At 33.4% G+C, this 13,761-nt stretch overlaps 1 protein-coding gene across 1 annotated transcript; it reads right to left on the bottom strand.

The window, feature by feature from the left end:
• Positions 1-3,522: 3,522 nt before the first annotated feature.
• Positions 3,523-7,920, bottom strand: LOC123882842 (calmodulin-binding protein 60 F-like). Its single transcript, XM_045931476.1, has 7 exons — positions 7,247-7,920; positions 6,807-6,882; positions 6,448-6,506; positions 5,727-6,220; positions 5,336-5,496; positions 4,914-5,117; positions 3,523-4,462 (listed from the first exon to the last, which is right to left on the bottom strand). Exons 1-7 carry the CDS (start codon positions 7,369-7,371, stop codon positions 3,761-3,763), a joined length of 1,821 nt encoding a protein of 606 aa, XP_045787432.1. The 5' UTR covers positions 7,372-7,920; the 3' UTR covers positions 3,523-3,760.
• Between the last annotated feature and the right edge of the window lie 5,841 nt (positions 7,921-13,761).

Genomic DNA, 13,761 nt, shown 5'->3' with positions numbered 1-13,761 from the left:
CAAACTCTCTTCTCAAAAAGTTTAGCATTGACTTCTTCACGCGATCATTTCCCCCGTACTTTCTTTTCAGAGAATCCCAAACACTCTTGGCAGTGCGCCTATCCAAGATTTGTTCAAACATTGATCTATCAATTGCCCTGAAAAGATAATGTTTGACCTTGTGATCATTCGCTATACTTTAGCATTTATATTTTTTTTTCTCCCTGTACCCCAGTTTTTTTTTTTTTCTTAATACCCCTGTTTTCAAATAATTTCGGTAATACCCCTCTTTGGGGACAAAATCTATCGCGTGCAGGTACTGGATGATTGCGGAATCGAGGCTCACGCCATGTATGCAGGGATGGCGGAAATGGCAGAGCAGCCATGTGCATGTGATGGCGGAAAAGAGAGACACGTCATTGACCAAGCTCGTTTTCAGTGCCTGCGTCTTGTTTGAAACAGACAGCAGGTTCATTTTTATTTTTTTACGTTTTTTGGCCAAAAATAGCCTTTTATAATATATTTTTTTTAAAAAAATAATTATAATTAATAAAACTAAACATTATTAAGAAAAAAAATTAAAATAAATATATACATTGCGAAATATATTTTATTAAAATAGTACTAATAATACACACTAAAACTACGGGTTTGGTTATGATGCATAAGCTAAATTTAAGCACCATGCATAAGTAATGAAAATTATTCAACGCACCCCCCATGTACTCTACGCACTCCCATATGCTACCCCATTTACTGTGTGCGCCTCCCATATGCTACCTCATTACTCGCGCACCGCCATTTACTCGCGCGCCCCCCATTTGCTTAGCGCACCCCCAATTTTTTTCCTTTTTCTCCCTAGATTTCTTACGAGCCCCCTAGTTTATTTCCTCCTCCATATTTCTAGCGCGTCCCCCAAATTTCTAACGCGCCCCCCATTTCCAATTAAATAATAACTTTTGTTCCTTTGAAGTACATATTTTAAGAATCTATTTTCAATTAATTGTGTTGGATGATTATGTAGTCATATTTTAATTTAAAATTACATACTAAAACATGAACTGTAATTATGGTTTAATTTATTACAATTAACATAAATCATTAGATGAAACCATTGGTTTTTTGTTTTATTACAAAATAATTAGACAATTATTTTGGTTTCACATAGAAAACTATCAAAACCATTAAACCATACTTATGGATTCAGTAATAATCAGTATTTAAAATAAAACCATTTTACAATAGAAATGGTTTCAGTGTATAACAATCTGAAACCATTTAACCAGCATAATGGTTTTCAAGATTTTTAAAACCATAAAAACACAATATATTGGTTTCAGTAAACACATAAAACCATTTTACAATACAAATGGTTTCACTGTTTAACTCTCTGAAACCATTTAATCAGCATAATCGTTTCCAGAATAATATATATATATATAAATATATATATATATATATATATATATATATATATATATATATATATATATGGGAGGGATCAAATTACACCGGTGTAACATTTGAGTAATGTTACACCGCTCAATAACGCTTTAACGAATACAAATTTTACAAAATCCATCATTGGATTGAAAACTTATATCGTATAGATCATCCATGTTAAGTTTTACAAAAATCTAAAATCGTTTGACATGTTATTGAGACCGGTCAAGATTAATGGTTTATGCGCTTTTATCGAATACTGTTAATCTTGATTTATCTCAATAACATATCAAACGATTTTAGATTTTTATAAAACTTAACATAGATGATCTATACAATATAAACTTTCAATCAAACGGTAGATTTTGTAAAATTTGTATTCGTTAAAGCGTTATTGAGCAGTGTAACATTACTCAAATGTTACACCGGTGTAATTTAATCCCTCCCCATATATATATATTCCTCCCACCTTAGTATTTATATAAAACCATTTAACAATACTAATGGTTTCAGTGTATAATATCTTGAAACCATTTAACATACCAAATAGGATGAGATTCCGAAAATACCAAATAGGATTAATATTAGTTTGTCTAGCTTTACCGTTCGATTATTCGAGGGATGAGCAAGGGATGAGCGGATGTAAACCCATCGGTCCTCTTTTTAATCCAATTTTATTTATTAATTTTATTTGCAGAAGACAAACAACCGGTAAGCAAGGAAATTATAACATAAACTTTCAAGAAATTAAATTACAACTAAAATTTAAGGTATACCAAGGAAATTGAGGGAGACTATGGGGGTAATTAGGTAATTATAAAATATTTCGGGTGGGTGTATGGGTTTCGGGTGTGGGTTTGACTGATAGCAAACCCACACCCATATTATCGGGTGTCACCTGAACCCAAACCTAAACCCAGTCAAATCGGGTTTCGCCCATTGACTTGAATTTGGGTTCGGGTGGGTCTCTCGGGTTTGGGTTTTTTGCCATCCGGCATCCTTAATCTATTTATCTAGGCTTCCGGTTTATTGTGTGCGGCATTATGCAGTTTTGTGCTGGTTTATATATATTTGCTCAATTGTTTTATTGATCAACCTTTTTCGCCAAGATCCTATCAAAGTTAGAGACAAATTTAGTGTCAACGTGTCCGTGTGTGTCAGATGTCTTTGTCGTGATGACATATTCAATGAGACCATACACAATCTAAAAGAAGTCAGAGGGGCGTCTCACCTCTATCTAAGAGGAGACTGTTAACAAAAGTGATGTTTACTCGTGTTACGTAACATCGGCAATTTCTATATTTGCTGAGTTGTTTTAGTGTTCAACTGATAATATGTATTTATTTCAGTTTCTTCCTCAAGCATCTATCGAAGTTATGGTTACCTACGACGAGTCAAAAACCTATATGAAGTTCTGATACTTGTAGTTCTTAAATGTTGCGCACATTACCTTCATATTTTCAGTTTCATTAAGAAAATTCTTAATTTGTTTTGCTCTACGTCTTATCGCAGTAGCTGTAGACCAACCTTTTTCATCATTTTTATGAATTGCATTTTACAATTTGCATTATTCATTCAAACCATTTAGTTGTGATGTGATTACTAAGGCCTAAGCTGCTATTAAAGTAATGCAGAATGTACAATCAGACACGTTTAAGCAATAATTTTAAACTACATCAAAATTGTTATGCGAAAATTTGAAACTTTATCAGACATGTTTAAACTCTATGCATAATTATATAGTATATATGTAGCAGTCCAGATTTGAAACTTTAGCGCGCTATCGACTACTTTGCAGTCAACTAATTCAATTGTTTCACTATTGTTTTTTCGCGCTATGAGATAACCCACTTGGGTTGGTGCATTGGTATTGGCTTGGGACCTGAGACTGGGAGTGTGCTCCTCTTGAGGTCTGAGGTTCGATTCTCTCTGGTGCCAATTTGAGTGGGCTAATTTAGCTTCTTCAAAAAAAAAATAGGTATGAGATTTTTCATGGATGTTACAGATCTTATTAACATAACTTTTCTCCAAATTTCTTCATAAGAAATTATGAAACTACACGTGGGATTTGCTCATAAATATTAATTTCATGATACAGTATCAGAAAAGAAAAAGAAACTTTAGATACAAACTTCTTATAAGTAACAAATGGAAAATACAGATCATAATGAAAAATATAAAGTAAAAACCAAAAAATAAAATTAACTACGTGAGAGCTTGTTACAAGGAAGAAAAGCTACCTAATATTTAATATAATTGTATGGTTGGTTTTGTTCTGTCTGTAAGCATGTTCATTTTTGCAGTTGGTGAAATGAGTTCAAGCATTTCAAGTTTGAACTTAATTCAATTCAGTAAGCTGTGCTCTTCTTTCTGCAGCTTTTTTTCTAATAAATATTCCCCACCTTAATGCTGCTTTGAGCTTAAGCCACCCAACAACGGCCTTCCCTGAGCACTTGACAGGATCCTCGACAAACGAATGATACATTTGAGGCTCATACTGAAGTCTGTAGGTGTAACAACTCTCATTAGAATGACCAAAATTAGCACCTTCATTAATTGTCTTTAGTAACCTCTGCATATCATCACCCTCTAGCATCTGTGAGCTTCTAAGTCGAAGCTCTTCGGCTACAATGTCTTCCAACCCTTGTTCATTTCTCTGCCTAGACCAGTCTCCGTGATAATAACTACCTCCGTTTTCAGGATTATTATTATTATTATCACCTATCATATTGTAATTCATGGTTCCTTGTAATGCTATTTGTGAATCATTTATTGATGTCCCAACCATCTGATAATCAAGACTTGATGAGTAGTTATTTGTTATTTGCAAATGTCGATTTGGTTCGGATGAGACATAGGACGCTCTTCCCTTCGCAGATTTGTACTGCTGCTCTTGGAAATTGTTGTGATGCATTGTATGAGTTGCTACAGATCTTGATCCCCTTTTGGAATTAGTCAAAGAATTTAACACTTTTCCATCATATTCTATGACTTGGTCCCAATTATCATATGCTTTTTTCACCAAGGAATCTACAGACATCTGTAATTGAAATTAGTAAATGAGCTAATTTAGTTATTGTTTTTGGAGCTGTGTTATTTTGACACAAAAAGGAACAATAATTTTTCAAAACAACTTGGATGGTTAATGTCTTACAAAAACATTGTTAATTACGTTTCGTGGTTAATTAATGAAGTTTAAACAAGTTGTTAATTACGTTCAGTTGATGATTAATGAATCTAATTAACTCACCCCTTCGTGGAACTTCTTAACACACACCCTCGTGCCCAACACTGCTGGGCTTGGGACGTGGATATAAATGGTGGATGACCCGATCAGAACTTGATAGCATGCGGCCCAACGGATTGTGGAGGAGGCTCTGATACCATCTTAGAATTAAGTATTGGGCCTAACTCAACCTTACAAAACTGGCTTGTAAGGTGAGGATTGTCTCTATCTAGTTTATAAACATGATATTAGATAGAAAATTGACCTTTTGATTTGGAGTAAGTGCTTCTAAAGAGTAGAACTGGCCATCTGCAATGAGGCCTCTCAGCTCATAAATGTTGTTAAACATAATTCCAGTACTATTAGTTACATCAGTGTAGTAAACAAATAGCTTAGTACCCAAGACACATGTCTTTGCATGCTCCACAGTGTTCTCCCACATTCTGTTTGACATTCCACTCCCCAGTATCTGTAATAAAGATGGCAAATTAGCTTATAAAAAAGAGTATTTTGAAAAGGTTAATTTATAAGCACTGCTTTATGTGGAAAAAAAACTACCTCTTTGTGAGAGGAAAAATAAGAACAGAACTTATGATATTGCATCTAAAGTTAGTCCTTTTGAAAAATATGATTAGATAAAAGTGATGTCATGGATGGTTGATGACCAAAAAACATTTGAACTCTTACACTTCTTAATTTCTGAGGTTCGCGGACAAGAAGACGCAAGAAATCTTCTACCGTAACTATTCTTGATTGAATCAATTTTTTGTGAAGTGCACCATCCTTTGCTATCCGATCCAATCTCCAAACTTCATCATGCAAAGCAGGTGGATAGTGTTTCTTGTATACTGCAAGTTGCACAAAATAATATGTTTAGAGGACTTTGTTACACTAAATTTGCCTAAATAAAGCCTTAATATTGTTTTCTTGAGTCACAATTCAAGCAGAACCTGATGCAAAAATTTAGAAGGTTATAGTCACATGTTATGTGCTATATAGTTTCAAACTAAAGTCTTGGTGCTACATACGTCATAAGCGAAAACCAGAAGTGAAGCGTTCAATATTTTAGAAAACTTACATTCTCCTCTATGATCTTTAACAGCAAATGCTTCGGTCTTTCCCTCACGCACTCGAATCCCATCACAATACCCGGGAGCCACCGTAACACCAAGCCTGAATTTTCTGCTTCTTATCCAGCTAGAATTGTCAGTGAAAGAAAGATCGCCTAATGTTCCTACTCCTTCCTTTAAGCTAACATGAAAATCTCCATTTAAAAGTGGTCTTTTACCATCGCGTTCCTTTACCTCATGGCTTTCAAAGTGCTCTTTTGTCCAATCATCATCAACTTCGTCATTAAAATCACCTTCAAGTACAACAACATTCAACTTAGCAACTGATTCTGGTCCAACTTGAACAACATTGCCCGTGTTCGGATCTAACAAAACAACATGGATGACTGCCCCTTGCTCTCCCTCAACTTTCCCTCCTGTGAACAAGTGTGGTGGCATTCTTGTCCTGAAATGAAGCTGCAGATTCTTTTCCCTTGGTGCTTCTATTCTTTGTATTGAAGACCTGACATAGATAAAATGTAATTTATTAAGTTGTTAGGATAATCCTGCAATTATCTTAATATACATACATCACAGTGTTAATGACTGCAAGTACTAAAATTTGTTAAAAAAAAAAAAAAAGTTCCATTAAATCGCTTATTAGCTATCAATGTAATACTGATGAATACATTTTAATCGGTAAGGAAGATTTTCAGAATATTAGTCGATCTGACTAGGGAGGGAACGCACCTATCACCTAGTTTGGCATGGTCCAATTTCGCCAAAGCACGCTCCACTTCTTCACTGACCTGTAGATCATGGAATTAAAATGATTTTAAGTGAAGACCGAAGAGCTAATAGTAATAACACATTATAGACAACGAAAGCATTGCTCATTTTACTTCATGTTCTTGTAGGCCTCGTATAAAATTATAATTTCTTTTAAAAAACAAGATAGTGACATAGCATTTGAAGATAACTGCACTTTGATTTGATGAGACGACTTTTGTGAAATATTCGACCAAAGGGTCTATTATTGCACAGGACAATTGATTAAAGATTTAGAAAAAAAGTAAAAACAAAGTTCTGGAAAAAGTACTATAACTCACAATTTTTCTGAGAAGTGGTTCCAAAGATGAGCAGAGTCTTTGCAAACTATCCACCTTCAAAGCTTCCACAATTACACTGTAAATTTCTAGTAATCATTAGTGGAAGTGTCACCAATTTGTCAATAAAATGCAAAAAAAAAAAAAAAAAAAGGAATTTAAAACTATCATGTGTAATCTAACTTAGATGATCATTTCTCAAAGTAAAAATTTCATGCTCTACATTGCATTAGTAGAGTCACATCACATCACATAATAGTAGTCTAACTAATGGTGTCATGATATGTTATCAAAGATCTAGTAGTGCATACTAATTAATCATCTTAACAATAACACTTAAAAATGGAAATCATTCCAAACAAAGTTGTAGTAGTAACTAGTAAATTAAACAACTTAGAAATAATCAATTTGACCACTATAATGAACTTATTCTATTGTAATACCTGGCTAAACCAGGTAATTTTGGCTTCTTGGACTGAGCAAGTTGGTGTTGTGTATCATCATCATCATCATCATTAACTACATCATAAATTCTTTTCTCCAATTTATTGTTTTTGGAACTTTCCATTTCTAGAACCTTTATCCAATCCCAATGAATGATATATTGAAAATTGGTCTATTCTTCTTAGTGATCCATAAGATAGTTTAGTTGCACACAAGAAGCTTCCCAGAAACAGAAAGTTTATAAACACAAAAAAAAAAAAAAAAAAAAGCAAGAAAGGTTGTTTGTTTGACAAATTAGTTTCAAGGATCATTCATCATATCATGACCAAAAAAATATGGACACTTGTTTATTAGTAATAGATCTATAAACATACAATACAAAGTTTATTATTTTATTAATTAAAAATATTAATAAATAAAAAAGGGTCCTTTTGTTGGAATATATAATTGATATTATTGATGTTCCCAGCTGGATTGGATGTGTTCATGGACGTTGGAAATTGAAACCGCGTTTTTTGGTGTCTCATTTGTCTTTTGACTTTGTTATTAGTTGGTGTCGGTGACAAGACAGAATCACCCCTGCATTTGTAATCACACTTTTGTTTACTACCGCTCTCGAATGGGCCGGCCCGCCTAGTGCGATTTTTTTCCGAATTCGGACCTTGAAAATTCTAGCTCGAATTATTTTCCGGGTTTTTTAGTTGGTACCACGTTCATGTCAACCCTTTCGATTCGATGTGCAACGTCAAAAGCTGACTTCTGTGGTAAGATAAGAACAAAAAGGAATCCAAAGTAAATGATTCGGAAAGATAAACTTTCAACGGAAGGTAATTTTGAAGATGGAGAGTTTCCAAAGTTTGGTATTACCTCAGTTTTGCAGTAGAAGAAGTGACATGGAAAATGCTCTAAGAAGACAAAAATTAAATGGTAGTAAAATGTAATCGGGAGAACAAAACAATGAATGAGAATTAATTTTCTAATGTGCAGAACTTAAAACCGGAAAGAAACTACATGGACCAAAATAAAAAAGGTCCATATTATGGCACCCAACAAACTCGTAGGTAGTGGATGAGTAAAAATAGGACGCGCGAGAAACTCGTACGTAGCGGATGAATAAAAATAGGGCGAGCGAGAAACTCGTACGTAGCGGATGAGTAAAAGTAGGGCGCGCGAGAAAGTCGTAGGTAGCAGATGAGTAAAAATATGACACGCAAGAAACTCGTAAGTAGCGGATGCGTAAAAGTAGGGCGCGCGAAACTCGTAGGTAGCGGATGAGTAAAAGTAGGGCGCGCGAGAAACTCGTAGATAGCGGATGAGTAAAAATACGATGCGCGAAAATTATTAATCTTATTTATATGGTTGAGTTTGAGCACTAGAAGAAAAAAAAAAAAAAGGGCCGGCCCGAAAGCCCGACAACCCGTACTGGGCCGGGCTCAGACACTAATTTTGGTAGCCTTTTTTTATCCGGACTTTTTAGCCCGGCCCGACGAAGCCCGAAGCCCGAGCCGGCCCGAAATTGGCCGGGCCGCCTGTTTTGACAGCTCTACTACCATACCATAGTCCTCGTATGGTACATATTTATGCGAATCGGTCGCTTTCATATTCATTGATAAGGATTGCCAGCAGCAATGTACTTGAGTTAGGCAAATTCAGTTGAATTAATCAAGTAGGACTAGGGGATGGATTCGAAACCGCCTAACCATCCTTCTCATTATGAATTAATCTATCTTTTATTTTATTTTTTTAAACTATCTTTTATAAAGAGAACGCAACACTTTATTTTCTGTTAATTCCAAAACGAAACTAATTAATTTGGCACGATCCATGTGGATACGAACTCATTCAATCGAGAATTTATTACTCAACAATAGACTGGTCCACTTGTCAGACAGTAGTCAGGGTTTATCCAATCCGGCTCAATCCTAAAATGGGTGATTATTTTATTCGACCCAATCCGAAATACCTTTATGTTGTTCGGGTTTTGGTTTTGGTCAAACCTAACCCAATTCAGTCCATGTACGCCCCTAATTGCTAGGAAGACATCAAACCCAAATATTCAAAAGCAATTTTCATTCAAATTTTTAAAACACTTATATTTTTTTATAAATAGATTCGTTATTGAAAACTCATCGAAAACTCACACACAAAGTGAATGATCGGAATTTGACTCCAATGATGACATTCAACTTAATAATTTAGAAATTTTTATTAGTTGAGTTAAGATATGTGGACTCGAACACTTTTATGGTATCAATTCACGTTCAACACATTATAAATTAAAATAAATTATGTCTTCGAGCACGACGTTCTTTCATGCAGCTTATATGGCTTGCTGTTGTGTGGGTTGTATGGACCGAAAGAAACCATAGATTGTTCAGAGGCTCAACAAACTCAGTGCATCATATGTTGGACAAGATCAAGATTTTTTCCTACAGGTGGTTGAAAGCGACGAGTAGTACTTTAGCTTTGAACTGCCATAGTTGGTGGTCTAGTCCTATGCTTTGTCTGGGCCTTGTATAGTTTCTTTTGGTTCTTGTATTTCTTTGATCTAGTGTAACTTTATCTGGTCGTTCTTGGCACGTCTTGTGCTAAGAAGACTTTTTGTTTATATATATCTCATTTTGGCTTGTTAAAAAAAAAAAATTATGTCAAGTTCAATTCTATCAAAATTCATTGAAGTTACTATATATGTGCTTGTGATATAAATTTTCAATTTTTATGGTAAATTTTATCCGGGCTAAAATGTCACCGATATAATTTGATTTCTCTGATATTATGTATGTTCCTTTTAAAAAAAATGGTTTAACTACATATTTGGTCTCTTACGTTTATTTAAGTTTCAATTTGGTCCATTACGTTTAAAAAGTATAAATTTGGTCCCTTACGTTTATTTTAGGTTTCAAGTTAATCATTTCCGTTAGTTTTGTGACAAACACCGTTTGAATAGTACATGTGTCAGTGTGTCCGAGTGCCACGTGTCTGTCCACATATGCAAATTGGCTGCCACATGTGACAAAATTGACAGAAAGGACTAACTTGAAACCTAAAATAAACGTAAGAGAGCAAACTAATACTTTTTAAACGTAAAGCACCAAATTAAAACCTAAAATAAACGTAAGGGACCAAATATGTAGTTAAGCCAAAAAAAAAATATACCACAACTATTATTCTTGATTTATTATTATTATTTGTGGTGGCAACCTAGCAATTTTATTTTTAAAATAATTCAATTTTAAATAAAAATAGCGGTCTGTTGAATTCAAACACAAGATACTTCAATCACAGGTTGCACCACATTATCACTGAGACGCATGAAACGTTGTGATTAAAATCAGCGATAATATATATATATACCTATTGAAAATGAAAATTTCACCGTCGCCAAGGCCGCAATTAGAGGTGGGAACAGGCCAGACCGGCCTACATGGCCTTAAGGCCTAGCCTACATAGGCTCAGGTCAGGCCAGCCTATTTCTTTAAATAGAGCAGGCCAATGCTTTTTTATAAGCCTATTTAGCTAAAAAGGTCAGGCCGCAGGCCATTAAAAAAGCCTTTGAGGCCTACTAGGCCGGCCTATTTAAGTTAACATGAATAATATTTTTATTACGATTATTATTTATATATTAAAATTTATACTTTGATTAAATTATAAATCTATTAACTTTTTAAGTAATTTAAGTTTATTAATCTACATTAGTTTTTAACATATATAAATGTATTATTATAAACTAGAATTGAAATATGATGACATATATAGTCAAATTCTCTAAAATATCAAATGGAACATTATTTTATTAGTTCATAAGTATATTTCAAAATAAATATAATTATTTATTTAAATATGTTCATATGAAATAGGCTTTTAAACAGGCTAACAGGCCACATCAGACTTTCAAAAGGCCAGGCTCAGGCCTAGAATTTAAGCCTATGATAGGCCACAGGCCAGGCTCAGACCTTCGATTTTTTGACAGGCCAGGCTCAGACTTGGCAAAGCCTAACTCGGCCTAGCCTATTCCCACCTCTAGCCGCAATAGGCCACCATATCGGTCCGCCCCTGTGTGCCAACATGAGACAAAAAATTATATATAAGGTAGTAGTGTTACTGTTAAGAGTATGAAGCAAAGGTTTTTGTGTATGCTCTTGTGTTTAAAAAGGCGAGTGAGAGAATGTGGAGAGTGAGATTGGAATTTTTATTAGAAAAAAAAAAAGAGAAGAGATCTATAACAACAAATGTTCTGTTTTATTTTAATTCATAGACGAATTGACTAGCACCACTTGAAATTCACCAACACATAAATGCGAGGTTTTGAATTCAAATTTTGATCTAATAATATTGGCATTGATGAATTAGGCCTCACGGAAACAAGTTCTTTTTCACTACCAAAAAAATAAAGAAAATGTGCAAATATAATTGGACCATGAAATAAAATAATTAGGATTTAATTGATATGCACCGACGGTGTAAAATAATTTTACACTATCAACCAATACCAACCATGTTTTCCGCCACATCACCTCATTTCACCCCACTTTCTTGATATGACATGGCAAAATGATGGTTGTTTATTGGACGATGGTGTAAAACTATTTTACACTGTCGGTGCATATCAATTAAACTCAAATAATTATAGGGCAAAAAAATTACACCCTACTAAATGCAACACCATGAGACAAAAAATCATATATTAGGGAGTTGTGTTAAGAGTATGAAGCAGGTATTTTATGTATCGATTGACAAGATTCTGAAGTTAAACTCTAAGAACATTCACAATGGAGATACTCATTTTTGAGTATTTAACTGGACCCCACATATATACATCACTCATTTATAATTTTTTATTAATAGTACCTAATAAGTAGGGGTGCTCAAATCCAAACCAATCCAAATAAAAACCGATAACCGATCCAAAAAAACCAAAAACCGCAAAAAACCGAAGTTTTTTGGATGTGTTTGGATGTTCTTTTGTGAAAACCGCTGGATCGGATCGGATTTTGGATTGATTTCTTAAAACCGATCCAAACCGAACCAAACCGCATACATATATTTTAATATTTATTTATCTTTTTATTAGTATAAATATATATATTGCATTAACCTTTTTTTTCCATTTTAAATTTTGTTAATACTATATGTTAGTTTAATTTAATCTATTTTAAATTTTGATAATACTATATGTTAGTTTAATTTAATCTATTTTTTTTACTTTTTATATGTTTCGAATATAATTGGTAATTGTCATTCCAAAATATTAATTTTCAATATATTATATGTTATATTTTACATCAAACTTAATATTTATTTTGTCAAAAATGTCAAACTATTATTTTGTAGTGTTTTTTATAATATTTATATTTATTAAAAAAAATTACAATTTATAATTTGGATATCCAAAAACCGATCCAAATTAAACCGCATAATATTGGATCGGATTTTTTTTATTTGTCATCCAAAACCGAACCAAACCGCAAATGAATTTATTTTTGGATCGGATGAGTTTTTACCTCAAAACCGATCCAAACCGAACCACGAGCACCCCTACTAATAAGTACTTAATCCCTCCAACCCAAATCTCTTAAAAAGTTCTAAAAGGATTCCACCAATAACTATACTATCATTATAAATGAGACCCACAAAAACAAGATAGGTACCACTTCTTATTGTAGAACCAATACCTATTAGGTACTCTTTATATTTTGCTCCAATGAAAATACCTATTAAGTACTAGTACTTAAAAAAATAAGTATCCACCGTTGGAGATGCTGTAATCAAAATTTTCAGTCTAATAACATAGACTTCACGGAAACATATAAGTTCTTTATTTTTGGTAAGAAAGAAAAAAGAAAATATGCAAATGAACCAATGACAGCCCAACCGACACAGTTTGTTGAATCGTATTAATATTAAACGAGGTCATAAAGTGCTAGATCTGCCGAGATTCTTTGTTGATTTGTTCATGATTCTTTAGTAATTCCCCGTCATCTTCCATGTGTGGATACTGATTTTTTCAGATTATTATGCACCCAGCACCCACATAATACAACTACAGAACCAACTGTCCATATGCTTGTAAGTTTTTATATTGTAGGTCAAATAATTGATCAGTAACAAAATAAATAAATAAATAAATAAATAAATAAATGTGCTTTTGCAAATGGGACTTATTAATGGATCACATTCTTTTTGTAAAAACAAAAAACTCTTTTTTTTTTAAGTAATCTATAGTGGACAAAATTTCACCGTTAAGGTGAATAAATAAAATGTTCGGAGTGTGCCAAAAAAAAATGAAATGTTCGGAATTTAAATCACAACTACCAAACGATTTAAGCTCACGGGTACACAAGGTCCACATTTTAAGTAAATCATGTAAAAAAATTCAACCTATTACATAACTGCTTAATTGAAATCCATTGTAGTTCTTTTTTTTTTTTTTTTTTTTTATTATAGTGAAGGTATATAATCTGAAATCAATTACATTAATTATTCTTAGAAATAATTTAAAGTTTGTATGATATAT

The sequence above is a fragment of the Trifolium pratense genome, linkage group LG5, assembly GCF_020283565.1.
Source record: "Trifolium pratense cultivar HEN17-A07 linkage group LG5, ARS_RC_1.1, whole genome shotgun sequence".
NCBI classification, from domain to species: domain Eukaryota; kingdom Viridiplantae; phylum Streptophyta; class Magnoliopsida; order Fabales; family Fabaceae; genus Trifolium; species Trifolium pratense.
The sequence above is the reverse complement of the archived record's forward strand: the minus strand, read 5'-3'. Positions and strand labels throughout refer to the sequence as shown.

What these genes read in the sequence shown, in the direction of transcription:
- LOC123882842 (XM_045931476.1), bottom strand. Translation starts at nt 7,371, where the DNA reads ATGGAAAGTTCCAAAAACAATAAATTGGAGAAAAGAATTTATGATGTA. An exon ending in AACCACTTCTCAGAAAAATT is followed by an intron (nt 6,507 to 6,806) that starts GTGAGTTATAGT and finishes CATGATCTACAG; the next exon opens with GTCAGTGAAGAAGTGGAGCG. An exon ending in AACCTCAGAAATTAAGAAGT is followed by an intron (nt 5,118 to 5,335) that starts GTAAGAGTTCAA and finishes TCTTTATTACAG; the next exon opens with ATACTGGGGAGTGGAATGTC.